General features: G+C 44.6%; 1 protein-coding gene across 2 annotated transcripts in view; it reads left to right on the top strand.

Moving 5' to 3' along the window:
* LOC122557757 (uncharacterized) overlaps positions 1-12,126 on the top strand; it is a 34,641-nt gene extending 22,515 nt beyond the window's left edge. For both annotated transcript variants that reach the window (XM_087996158.1, XM_043705720.2), the window contains 4 exons: positions 1,835-1,953; positions 3,761-3,856; positions 7,448-7,558; positions 11,697-12,126. In XM_087996158.1, the coding sequence (XP_087852284.1) occupies positions 1,835-1,953; positions 3,761-3,856; positions 7,448-7,558; positions 11,697-11,759 (389 nt within the window). In that variant the 3' untranslated portion in view covers positions 11,760-12,126. The remainder of the gene's footprint in view (positions 1-1,834; positions 1,954-3,760; positions 3,857-7,447; positions 7,559-11,696) is intronic.
* Positions 12,127-12,746: the final 620 nt, after the last annotated feature.

The following is a 12,746-nucleotide window of genomic DNA, read 5'->3' as shown; positions in this document are numbered from 1 at the left end:
GATGGTAGCAGTTGGCTGTCTTCTTGAAGAACTGTGGTCCATTTAGTGTGGGTGGACCCATAATGCCATTAGGCAGAGAGTAGTCCACAATTTTGACCCAGTGACAGTGAAGAAACGATGGTACATTTCCAAATCTGGATGGTAAGTAGCAAGTAGAAGAAACTGCAGGTGGTGTTGTACCCATGTATCTGCTGCCTTGATCTTCTAGATGAAAGTAGTGATGCGTTTGGAAGGTACTGTCAAAGGAGCTATGGTGAAATTCTGTAGTGCATCTTGTACATAGTGGCTATTGAGCATTGGGTTTGGCGGCAGTGAATGTTTGTGGATGTGTTGCCAATCAAGCAGGCTACTTTATCCTTGATGGTATCAAGCTTTAACTTTTTTTAGAGTTGCAATCATCCAGGCAAGCAAATTTTCCATAACTCATGGCTTACGCACTGTACATGATAGACATATCTTGAGGAGTCATTGCAGTGTTCATAGCCTCTTAACCTGCTCTTGTAGGCACAGTATTTATACATCAAGCCCTGTTCAGTTTTTGATCAATAGTAACTCCCAAGATATTGACAGTGGGGGATTCAGTGATGGCAATGCTGTGAATATCAATGAGTGATACTTAGATGTGTTCTTGATATCCAGTTTTGCTTTGCTAGATCAAAGTTGTTGTCAACATAAGCACTTTGCTGTGAGTTTCTGACAAAGTAACTTGCTTGTGTACATTCATTCACCACCTGGAACATTCAGAATTTGTTACATTCATATCATTACTGAATAACTCTTGATGATGGGCATTGAGGTCCCGTCCAGAGTGGATCTATGCCTCAATGCTTCCTCCAATTCTTGTTCATTATGGAAGAGAACCAGGGCTGTGCGGTGGCTCAGTGGTTAGCACAGATGCCTCACAGCGTCAGGGAATTGGGTTCGATTCCAACCTCGGGCGACTGTCTGTGTTGAGTTTGCACATTCTTCCCGTGTCTGTTTGGGTTTCCTCCCGTGGTCCAAAGATGTGCAGGTTATTGGCCATGCTAAATTGTCCATAGTATTCTGGGATGTGTAGGTTAGGTGCATTAGTCAGGAGTAAATTAATGTTAATAGGGTAGGGGAATGAGTCTAGGTGGGTTACTTTTCAGAGAGTGAGTGTGGACTTGTTGGATCGAAGGGCCTGTTTCCACACTAGGGATTTTATCTATCTCATTAGTCAGTTGAGAGGGTTGAACCAACCTATGGAGATGGTAGCTGACCGTAGGGTTCTGGACTTTGCTTTTCACTAGAACACTGTACCTCTGGTAGTAAATGGGGGAAGCCATTCAATGCAGACAAACAAATATTTGATGGCACGTTAACGTGGGAATATCTAGCTGATTTGTCCTTCAATATTCCTTGGTACTAAGATCCATTTAGGGTAACTGAAAGCAGATTGAGCCTGGACATATTCCCTCCTAAGGGCAGATAGCCCACTCACACTCATGGGGGTTAGTGCATGAACAGTGACAGGTCAGATGAATTACTGCAGGTTTCCAGCATCCATCTGTATCCCAGTGAGGGAATTCCCTACTTCAAGAAAGAAGAGACAGAATGGATGGAATGAATAGAGCCGTTGGAGGTGAAGGAAAAAAGGATAAGAAGAGAAAAACAATGGGATTGGAGAAAAGGAGTGGAAAGTAGGAGAGGGGGCAGGAAGGATGAGAGGTGAAAGTAGAAATGCATGAGTAGAGGAGAGAGGGAAGGAAAGGGAAGCAGAGAAAGAGAGAGAGAGTGTGTTGACCCAGCAGATTGGTTGATTGCTGGAACTGGCCAAACATTATTGGAGCTGGAAGCTGTGTTCTCTTTTCAGGTGGTTATAAAGGATACGGACTGAGTCTGATGGTGGAAGTATTCTGTGGCATGCTGTCAGGATCTCAATACAGTAAAAACATTCGTCCCTGGAAGGATACCAACAAGGTGGCCAATCTGGTGAGGACTCACCTTTCCTCCATTTAATGACTGCATATCATCATATTGAATATAAGCTCACACTGCTCCAGACTGGATGCATTGCTGCATCTTCCACTCAAACTCAAACATTCATACCAAATTCATCAACACTATTCGACTACCTCACTCTGAACCCCTCCATTCTCGACAAATACAAAACTCCTGGCATCACCTGAGCCTGAAGAAAGTAACATGTAATTTAACTTCTCGTTTCACTTTTGAGTGTTATTAATGTAATAATCTCCATCACTCTTCCTTCGCTTTTTCTCCATCCCTCACTCTCCCTCTCCCTCACTATTTCCCCAATCTCCTCACTATCTCTCTCCCTATTCTTTCCTTCCCTCTTAGTCTCCATTGATCTTTACTTTTCTAAGTCTAAACCTAAAACATATATCAAGAGAAACAAGAGACCCTGCACTGAGTCCTGCAAAACCTCAATTAGAAACACACTTCCAATCAGAAAAACACCTTTGACCATAACCCTTTGCTTTTTGCCACTGAATTAGTTTTGAATCCAATTCCTCCTTTCCCATGAATCTCATGAGTTATTAATTTACTAAATAATTTGCCTGGTCAAAAGCCTCACTAAAATCCGAATACATCAAATGTGTTACCCTCATCAGCCTTTCTTCATATCACAAAACATATGATCAAGTTAATCAAATATGACAGAGAGTGAGGGAGAGGGCTCTTTGAGAGTGTTAGTGACTTTGGAATGAGTAATTAGGAGTGAGAGATGGAGCAAAACAGGAGTGAGAGATGAGCTGAATTTCACCAGAAATTGGTTAAGTATCAATTTTGGAGAATGTTTTGGAGGGTTTCGCTCTGTCAGCCCGAGTGTGAGAAAGCTTCCTATCTGCCCAAACTTACCTTGCTACCTGTGCAGCGAGCCCATATGGCACAATGTTCATTGTATCCTGCCAGTCACTACAAGCAGAGATACTGGCCACTGCCATTGTCTCCCCAGAATCTTTTTGCCAGCACGATCTTTAAATCCCAACCATGCACCCTGTCAAGCACAGGCAGTCTGTCACTGCCCAGAATAGTTCCTGTCAATTACCCCAGATATGGGCACCCCGTATGCGGTCCCTGCCCACGAAGCATGGTCCCAGACAGAGGCCCAGAAGAGCAAAAGGCAAGCTGGGAGTTGCCAGGTACTACTCTGATTCTCATGTTCTACATTCATCCAGTTTCTCTCTGGAGGGTGGGAGAATGGGAAGCAATGTATCAATGAGATGATGGAAGATGAGGATGTCAATGCATGTTAATGCAAATAATCCTCTTGATACTCACTGGTGAGAATGGTGTCTCATCCTTCAAGACTTGCTTCGAAAATGGGACTTTTTGCTGACATGTCAGGAATCTCATTATCGTTGACCGCACACAATTCTCACCATTTTCTGCCACTCTCCCCATCTTTCAATGGCTGGGCAGATTCTGCCCAGTGAGTTTGATTAACCTGTAATTACTTGGGCTATACAGTACTCTCCTCCATTTTTAAACAACAGTCCAACATTGATGGTCCTCCAGTCCTGTGGCATCACACCTGTAGCAAGAGAGAATTGAAAAATTATGAACAAATCTCTTGTATCCCAATGAAGGAGGTTCCACTCTAGAAGTGCTGAGGAATCGATCATAATTACATAGACCTACAAAGTGGAATGGTCTGAGCCCATTCTATGTGTGTCTGTCCCTTTTCAAGTATTTTATAACAATGTATATTATAAAGTTCAGCAATGAATGTTGTCACTAACCTTTGAACACTTACGCTCTCCTTATCTTTCAGGGACAATGTTTCGTTGCCATAAATCCAAATTGCCTTGCTTCAGGTTTTGAGGAAAGAATGTCAGACTTACTTAAGATACACAGAACACTGGAACAAGTGCGTATAACTACTGACTTGTACAACAGATTAACAATCAGTGGCCATCATCAATTAACTATATGTACAGACGTGAATTACAAAAGTTTATGTACAATTACAGCACGTACTCATTAGAACATTAAAGCGCAGTACAAGCCCTTCAGTCCTCGATGTTGCACTGACCTGTGAAACCAATCTGAATCCACCCAACCGACACTATTCCATTTTCATCCATATGTCTATCCAATGACCATTTAAATGCCTTTAAAGTTGGTGAGTCCACTACTGTTGCAGGCAGGCCGTTCCATGCCCCTACCACTCTCTGAGTAAAGAAACTACCTCTGACATCTGTCCGATATCTATCACCCCTCAATTTAAAGCTATGTACTCTTGTGCTAGCCATCACCACCTGAGGTAAAAGGCTCTCACTGTCCACCCGATCTAACCCTCTGATTATCTTATATGTCTCAATTAAGTCACCTCTCAACCTTCTTCTCTCTATCAAAAACAGCCTGAAGTCCCTCAGCCTTTCCTCATCAGACTTTCCCTCCATACCAGGCAACATCCTAGTAAATCTCCTCTGAACCTTTTTCCAAAGTTTCCACGTCCTTCGTATAATGTGACCAGAACTGTACGCACTAGAGTTGTGTACAGCTGCAACATGACCTCATGGCTCTGAAATTAAATCCCTCTGCTAATAAAAGGGAACACACCATATGCCTTCTTAACAACCATATCTATCTGGGTGGCAACTTTCAGGGATCTACGTACATGGACACTGAGATCTCTCTGCTCATCTACACTACCAAGAATCTTACCATTAGTGCAGTACTCTGCATTCCTGTTACTCATTCCAAAGTGAATCACCTCACACTTTCCTGTATTAAGTTCCATTTGCCACCTCTCAGCCCAGTTCTGCAACTTATCTATTTCCCTCTGTAACTTATAACATCCTTCGGCAGTATCCACTACACTACCGACCTTAGTGGTGGGGGGGTCATCCACAAATTTACTAACTCCATCCTTCTACACCCTCATCCAGGTCATTTATAAAAATGACAAACAATAGTGGACCCAAAACAGATCCTAGCGGTACACCATTAATAACTGAACTCTAGGATGTACGTTTCCCATCAAACACCACCCTCTGTCTTCTTACAGCTAGCCAATTTCTGATCCAAACCGTCAAATCACCCTCAATCCCATGTTTCTGTATTTTGTACAATAGCCTACCATGGGGAACCTTATCAAATGCCTTACTGAAATCCATATACACCACATCAACTGCTTTACCTTCATCCATCTGTTTGGTCACCTTCTCAAAGAGCTCAATAAGGTTTGTGAGGCATGACCTACCCTTCACAAAACCATGTTGACTATCCCTAATCAACTTATTCCTTTCTAGATGATTATAAATCCTGTCGCTTATTATCTTTTCCAACATCTTACCCACAACTGAAGTAAGGCTCACTGGTCTATAATTACCAGGGTTGTCTCTACTCCCCTCCTTGAACAAGGGAACAACATTTGCTATCCTCCAGTCATCTAGTACTATTTCTGTAGACAATGACTACATAACGATCAAAGCCAAAGACTCGGCAATCTCCACGCTGCTTTCAAGAGAATTCTAGGATAAATCCCATCTGGCCCAGGGGACTTATCTATTTTCACACTTTCCAGAATTGCTAACACCTCCTCCTTGTCAACCTCAAACCCATATAGTCTAGCAGCCTGTATCTCAGTATTCTCCTCAACAACATTGTCTTTTTCCAGTGTGAATACTGACAAACAATATTCATTCAGCGCTTCCCCTATCTGCCCAGACTCAACGCACAACTTCCCACTACTATCTTTGGCCCTAATCTCACTCTTGTCATTCTTTTATTTCTGATATACCTATAGAAAGTCTTAGGGTTTTCTTGGTTCTATCCACCAACGACTTCTCATGTCCCCTCTTGCTCTTCTCAACTCTTTCTTTAGGTCTTTCCTGGCTAACTTGTAACTCTCAAGTGCCCTTACTGAGCCTTCACATCTCATTCTCACATAAGCCTTCTTCTTTCTCTTGACAAGAGCTTCAACTTCTTTATTAAACCATGGCTCCCTCTCTCGACAACTACCTCCCTCCCTGTTCCTTGAATAAGCTGCACATTTCAATTGTGCCCATCCCCTGCAGTTTCCTTCCCCATCCTATGCACCCTAAATCTTGCCTAATTGCATCGTGATTGCCTTTTCCCCAGTTATAACTCTTGCCCTAAGATATATACCTATCCCTTTCCATCGCTAAAGTAAACATAACCGAATTGTGGTTACTATCACCAAAGTGATCACCTGCCTACAAATCTAACACCTGGCCATGTTCATTACCCAGTATCAAATCTAATGGGGCCTCGCCCCTTGTTAGCCTGTCTGCATACTGAGTCAGGAAACCCTCCTGCACACATTGGACAAAAACTGACCCATCAGTAGTACATGAATCAGGAAGGCTAATGTGATGCTAACCTTTATTATGAGAGGAATTGAACATAAAAGTAAAGATATTATGCTTCAGTTACACAGGACATTGGTAATATTAAATCCAAATATTGTGAGCCATTTTGTACTTCTTATTGAAGGAAGGATCCAAATATGTTGGAGGCAGTTCAGACGAGGTTGATTAGATTGCTCACAAACAGAAATGAAACTGCTGTTAAAGCTCAGCAGGTCTGGCAGCATCTGTGGAGAAAAATCAGAGTTAATGTTTCAGGTCCAGTGATCCTTCCTCAGAACCTTCTTTCGGTTTTTCCTCCATTCCTACCTGGAATGAATGGGTTATTTTTTGAGGAACGTTTGACAGACTGGATATGTTTTACAAAAGCTCAAAGCTTAAGGAGCGATCTGATTGAAGTTTATAAGATCTGGAATAGTCTCGACAAGGTGGAATGTTTTCACAGTTTGTGCAAGTCCAGTACTGGGAGATATTCTTTTAATTCCTTTTGCTCTCGGAGGATTGAACAATTTTAGAAATCTCTGACTCTGAAGGGAGTGGAAGTGATTGGTGTTTCCTGATCATGTTTGTTGATTAATCCTATCCTTTGACCTAATAGAGTGATAGAGATGTACAGCTTGGAAACAGACCTTTCAGTCCAACCCGTCCATGCTGACCAGATATCCCAACCCAATCTAATCTCACCTGCCAGCGCACGGCCCATATCCCTCCAAACCCTTCCTATTCATATACCCATCCAAATGCCTCTTAAATGTTGCAATTGTACCAGCCTCCACCATTTCCTCTGGCAGCTCATTCCATACACGTACCACCCCTTGTGTGAACAAGTTGCCCCATAGGTCTCTTTTATATCTTTCCCCTCTCATCCTAAACCTATGCCCTCTAGTTCTGGACTCCCCCACCCCATGGAAAAGACTTTGTCTCTTTATCCTATCCATGCCCCTCATAATTTTATAAACCTCTATAAGGTCACCCCTCAGCCTCTGACACTCCAGGGAAAAGAGCCTCAGCGTGTTCAGCCTCTCCTTATAGCTCAAAATCTGCTATTCCACAATGTGTATATGAGCTTCGGGTGATTACGTCTAAGTTTACTCAAGTGTACAAATTTGCTTAAACCCTTACAGAGTGAACCTGGCCTTTCTGTCCTGACCCCTGGAGACCCAGAAACCCTACACATCAGAGAATGTGAACAACAAGGTGGCATTCCCTATCACGTCAATGTTGTCGATTTCATGGTGAGTCTGGCCACAACTCAGCAGCTCTGTCACCCAGTCAGTAAAAGAGCTGAGCACCAAACTATAGAAAGATGCAGAGTGTGTTAGCTAGAAGTGCAGGGTGGTGAGTATTGTATTTGTGGTTCACTAGAACCATAAATAGAACACGAGAATGACTGAGGATAAACTTGAACGAGGAATAATTTTTTTGCGTCCTCTCAGGTCCACAGGCAGTCCTAGACTCCCCTCTAGGTGTCCTCTGAGTCACCTGATCCACTCTCTTAAAGGGGCTACACACAACCAACGATATTCATAACAGTGGGAGAGTAACTTTGGCATTCAGAACTGCTGAGATGGACTGGACAGGACTGCTAAAGGATAAATCAGTAATAAACCTATGGGATGCACTAAAACTGAGATCCTTAGGGCACAACGCAGACATGTTCCCTCTAAAAATAAGCATGGTACTGCCAAATGTAGATGCCCACAAATGAGTGGAAAGATACAGGGGAAGATTAAACAGAAAAAGAAAGCTTACCATAGTAGCAAAATGCTGCAGATAGCCTAGAGGAGTAGAGAAAGTACAATCGTCAAGTAAAACTAAAAGGGAAATCAAAGTGAGGGCATGAGAAAAAATTAGCAAGCAAGATAGAGTAAACCTCAAAGATGTTTTACCAGTACATAAGGAGCTAAATGATAGCCAAGGAAAATGTAGGACCAATCAGAGATGAAGAAGGGAACTTGTGTGAAGATGCAGAGGAAAAGAGAAGAATTTTAAATGCATTTTTTGGCTCCGTATTCACAAAGGAAAGGAATAATGTGGAGATAGTAACCCAAAAGGAGCAGTGTGAAATATTGGACAAAATAATCATAATGAGAGAGGAAGTATTAGTGGAGTTGGAATCCTTGAAGGTGGATAAGTCACCAGGGCCGGATAGACTGTTCCCTCGGATGTTGGAGAGCCTCAGGGAGGAAATAGCAGATGTTCTGACGATTATATTTCAATCTTCACTAGACACAGGTGGTGCCAAAGGACAGGACAAAAGTAAATGTGGTTCCATTTTTATAAAGGGCACAAAGGAAATGCCAAGCAATTATAGGCCAGCTAGTCTACTTTGGTGGTAGGCAAATTATTAGTAACAATCCTGAAAGATTGGATAAACTGTCATTTAGAAAGTCAGCAATGAGTTAGGATAGTCAGCATGGCTTTGTTAAGGGAATGTCATGCATCTCAAGTGATTCCTAATTAAATATAAAGATGGGTGAGGTTACTGAATGGGAATTAGCTGAATGGACAGATTATAGATCAAGGAGGTTAATGCCTGAAGACTATGGAGTTTCCAGATTTGCCTGTTTCACATTGGGTCTGTGTGTAACTGGGTCTGCATGTGAATGGGACTGTGTGTGACAGGGCCTGTGTGTGACAGGGTCTGTGTGTGACCGGGTCAGCGTGTGACCAGGTCAACGTGTGATGGGGTCTGTGTATAACTGGGTCTGTGTGTAACTGGGTCTGCATGGAACTGGGTCTGCATGTGAATGGGACTGTGTGTGACAAGGTCTGTGTGTGAGTGGGACTGCAGATGAAAGGGTCTGTATGTGAAGAGGCCTGTGTGCGAAAGGGTCTGTGTGTGAAGGTAGTCTGTATGTGACAGGACCTGTGTGTTACTGGATCTGTGTGTAACTGGGTCTGTGTGTCACTGCATCTGGCTGTGACTTGTCTGTGTGTGAATGAGACTGTGTGTGACTGAGTCAGCGTGTGACTGGGTCAGCGTATGATTGGGTTTGTGTGTGACTGGGTCTGTGTGTGACTGGGTCTGTGTGTGACCAGGTGTGTCTGTGACCGAGTCAGCGTGTGACAGGGTCTGGGTGTGACAGGGTCTGTGTGTAACTGAGTCTGTATGCGATGGGCACTGTGTGTGACGGGGTCTGTGTGTGTCTGGGTCTCTGTATGACTGGGTCTGTAGGTAACTGAGTCTGTGTGCGATGGGCTCTGTGTGATCGCACCTGCGTCTATGTGTAATTGAGTCTGTGTGACACTGCATCTGGCTGTGACTGGTTGTGTGTGACTGGGTCTGTGTGTGACTGGATCAGCGTGTGACTGGGTCTGTGTGTGAGTGGTTCTGTTTGTCACTGCATTTGGCTGTGACTTGTCTGTGTGTGAATGGGACTGTGTGACTGGGTCAGCATGTGACTGGGTCTGTGTGTGACTGGGTCTGCGTGTGACTGGGTCTGCGTGTGACTGGGTCTGTGTATGATGGGGTCTGTGTGTAACTGGGACTGTGTGTCACTGCATCTGTGTGTGTGACTGTGTGTGAAGGTAGTCTGTATGTGACAGGACCTGTGTGTTACTGGATCTGTGTGTAACTGGGTCTGTGTGTCACTGCATCTGGCTGTGACTTGTCTGTGTGTGAATGAGACTGTGTGTGACGAGGTCTGTGTGTGACAGGGTCTGTATGTAACTGGGTCTGTGTGTGACTGAGTCTGTGTGTGACTGGGTCTGCGTGTGACAGGGTGTGTGTGTGAATGGGTCTGTGTATAAATGAGTCTGTGTGTGACGGGGTGTGTGTGTAACTGGGTCTGTGTGTCATTGCATCTGTGTGTGACTTGTCTGTGTGTGATTGGGACTGTGAGTGATTGGGTCAGCGTATGACGGGATCAGGGAGTGATAGGGTCTGTGTGTGACTGGGTCTGTATGTGTAACAGGGTCAGTGTATGATGGGGCCTGTGTGTGACTGGGTCTGTGAGTGTGACTGGGTCTGTATGCGACTGGGCTGTGTGTGGCAGGGTCTGTGTGTGGCAGGGCCTGTGTTTGTGATGGGGTCTGTATGTGGCAGAGCCTGTGTGTGCGACGGGGTCTGTGTGTGAGTGGGTCTGTGTGTGTAACAGGGTCAGTGTATGGTGGGGTCTGTGTGTGACTGGGTCTGTTTGTGACTGGGCTGTGTGTGGCAGGGTCTGTGTGTGACAGGGCCTGCGTTTGTGATAGAGTCTATGTGTGTAACTGGGTCAGTGTGTGTGATGGGGTCTATGTGTGGCAGGGCCTGTATGTGATGGTGTATGTGTGTAGCAGGGCCTGTGTGTGTGAGATGGGGTCTATGTGTGACAAGACCTGTGTTTGTGATGGGGTCTGTGTGTAGCAGGGCCTGTGTGTGTGATGGGGTCTGTGTGTAGCAGGGCCTGTGTGTATGATGGGGTCTGTGTGTAGCAGGGTCTGTGTGTGTGATGGGGTCTGTGTGTGGCAGGGCCTGTGTGTGGGACGGGGTCTGTGTGTAGCAGGGCCTGTGTGTGTGATAGGGGTCTGTATGTCGCAGGGCCTGTGTGTGTGGTGGGGTCTGTGTGTGGGACGGGGTCTGTGTGTGGCAGGGCCTGTGTGTGTGATGGGGTCTGTGTGTGGCAGGGCCTGTGTTTGTGATGGGGTCTGTGTGTGGCAGGGCCTGTGTTTGTGATGGGGTTTCTGTGTGGTAGGGCCTGTGTGTGTGATGGGGTCTGTGTGTGATAGGGCCTGTGTGTGTGATGGGGTTTGTGTGTGTGATGGGGTTTTGTGTGTGGCAAGGCTTGTGTTTATGATGGGGTCTGTGTCTGGCAGGGCCTGTGTTTGTGATGGGGTCTGTGTGTGGTAGGACCTGTGTTTGTGATGGGGTGTGTGTGTGGCAGGGCCTGTGTGTGTGATGGGGTCTGTGTGTGGCAGGGCCTGTGTTTGTGATGGGGTCTGTGTGTAGCAGGGACTGTGTGTGTGATGGGGTCTGTGTGTAAAAGCACCTGCAATGTGCTTGAATTGTCTTGAGACCTGAACCAAATGTGAGGAGTTCTGTGTGTGACAGGGGGTCTATATGACGAAGCTACACGTGACAAGCCAAACATTTGACATGATAAAAATGTGACAGGATCTTCATGTGATGCAGTCTGTGTGCGACAAGGCCAGCTTGTGAGAGGATCCTGATGTCATTTGGTTTGAGTATGGCAGGCTGAATTTGATAGGGATTAATATGTGACCGAGTCTGTGTAGGACAAAGAACACAGGTAACACGGCCCACATACAACCGGCATTAACTGTGACCAATCAGTAATTATCCTGTGGAGTTTAACAACACGTCATCCTTTAGGTAAACTGCAGAATTATTGTTCTGTGTTTTAATCAATTTCCTTTCCTAACATTGCTTAGAACTCTGTTGCAAAGGATCTTGGAGTTGACCTGATCCCAACCAATCGTACAATTGATCCCTGAGCACTTGGTTCTGGAAGTTGCATGGGTCAATCAGCAAGGAGTGGCTTCAGGACTCACTAACCACGCACAACACCTCAGGATTATATCGTTTGCATTTTAGCTCATTGTTTAATGTTGCAATTTCAGTTGGGTAGAGAAAAATTTTAACTCCTTTTGAAGTGTTTCTTATCAAAAACATTCTTCCTCAGCAGAGCATTATAGATGCCCACAAGTCTGAGCCCACACTTGGTTGGTTTAAGGCTGGGACATGAATTGATGGATCAGCAAATCTTTGGGGCTTCATTGGTATTTTAAAGCTGTGGCAATATTTGAATATGAATTATTTTAATGGAGGTATTTTATTCTGGGTTTGAAATTAAAGCTTCTACATTTTCTATAAAAGATGTTGCTTACGGTTTCATCTGTCCTCATGTCACAAAATGTTGATTGTCAGCTTTTACTGAGTGGGTAGCATTCTCACCAATGGATCCAACATGTCATTGGTTCAAGCCTCAACCCACAGTAGTAAGCTTATACTCTGGGCCGATAGTCCTTGTATGTGTTAGAGGGAAAGTTACACTCTTGGACAGTCAGTACAGAGTCAGTGTTGCATGTTCAGAAGACCAGCATTGAAGGACTGCTTTATGTTTGGAGAGCCATAATGAGGAGTAAGTTGTTGCAGAGGACATACTGAGGGGATGCTGCATTGTCAGGGGCAGAGCTGAGGGAGTGTTGCTGTATTGTCAGATACATAGTAAGGGAGCCCTGCATTGTCAGACAGGTGGTACAGAAAGAGCACTACATTGTCAGAGAGAAACAACTGAGAGTTTCTCCATGGAGGGGGTACTAAGGCAGCACTGCACAATCAGGGAAGTACTGAAAGAAAGCTGCACCAACATAATATGGATATGGAGGTGCCGGTGTTGGACTGGGGTCGACAAAGTCAAAATCACACGACACTGGTTCTAGTCTCATAGGTTTATTTGAAACTACAAGCTTTCGGAGCAC

This window comes from Chiloscyllium plagiosum, unplaced genomic scaffold, assembly GCF_037043375.1.
Source record: "Chiloscyllium plagiosum isolate Xiang-an unplaced genomic scaffold, Cpla_swu_hap1 HiC_scaffold_18, whole genome shotgun sequence".
In the NCBI taxonomy this organism is placed as follows: domain Eukaryota; kingdom Metazoa; phylum Chordata; class Chondrichthyes; order Orectolobiformes; family Hemiscylliidae; genus Chiloscyllium; species Chiloscyllium plagiosum.
This window is presented reverse-complemented; position numbering and strand designations above follow the sequence as displayed.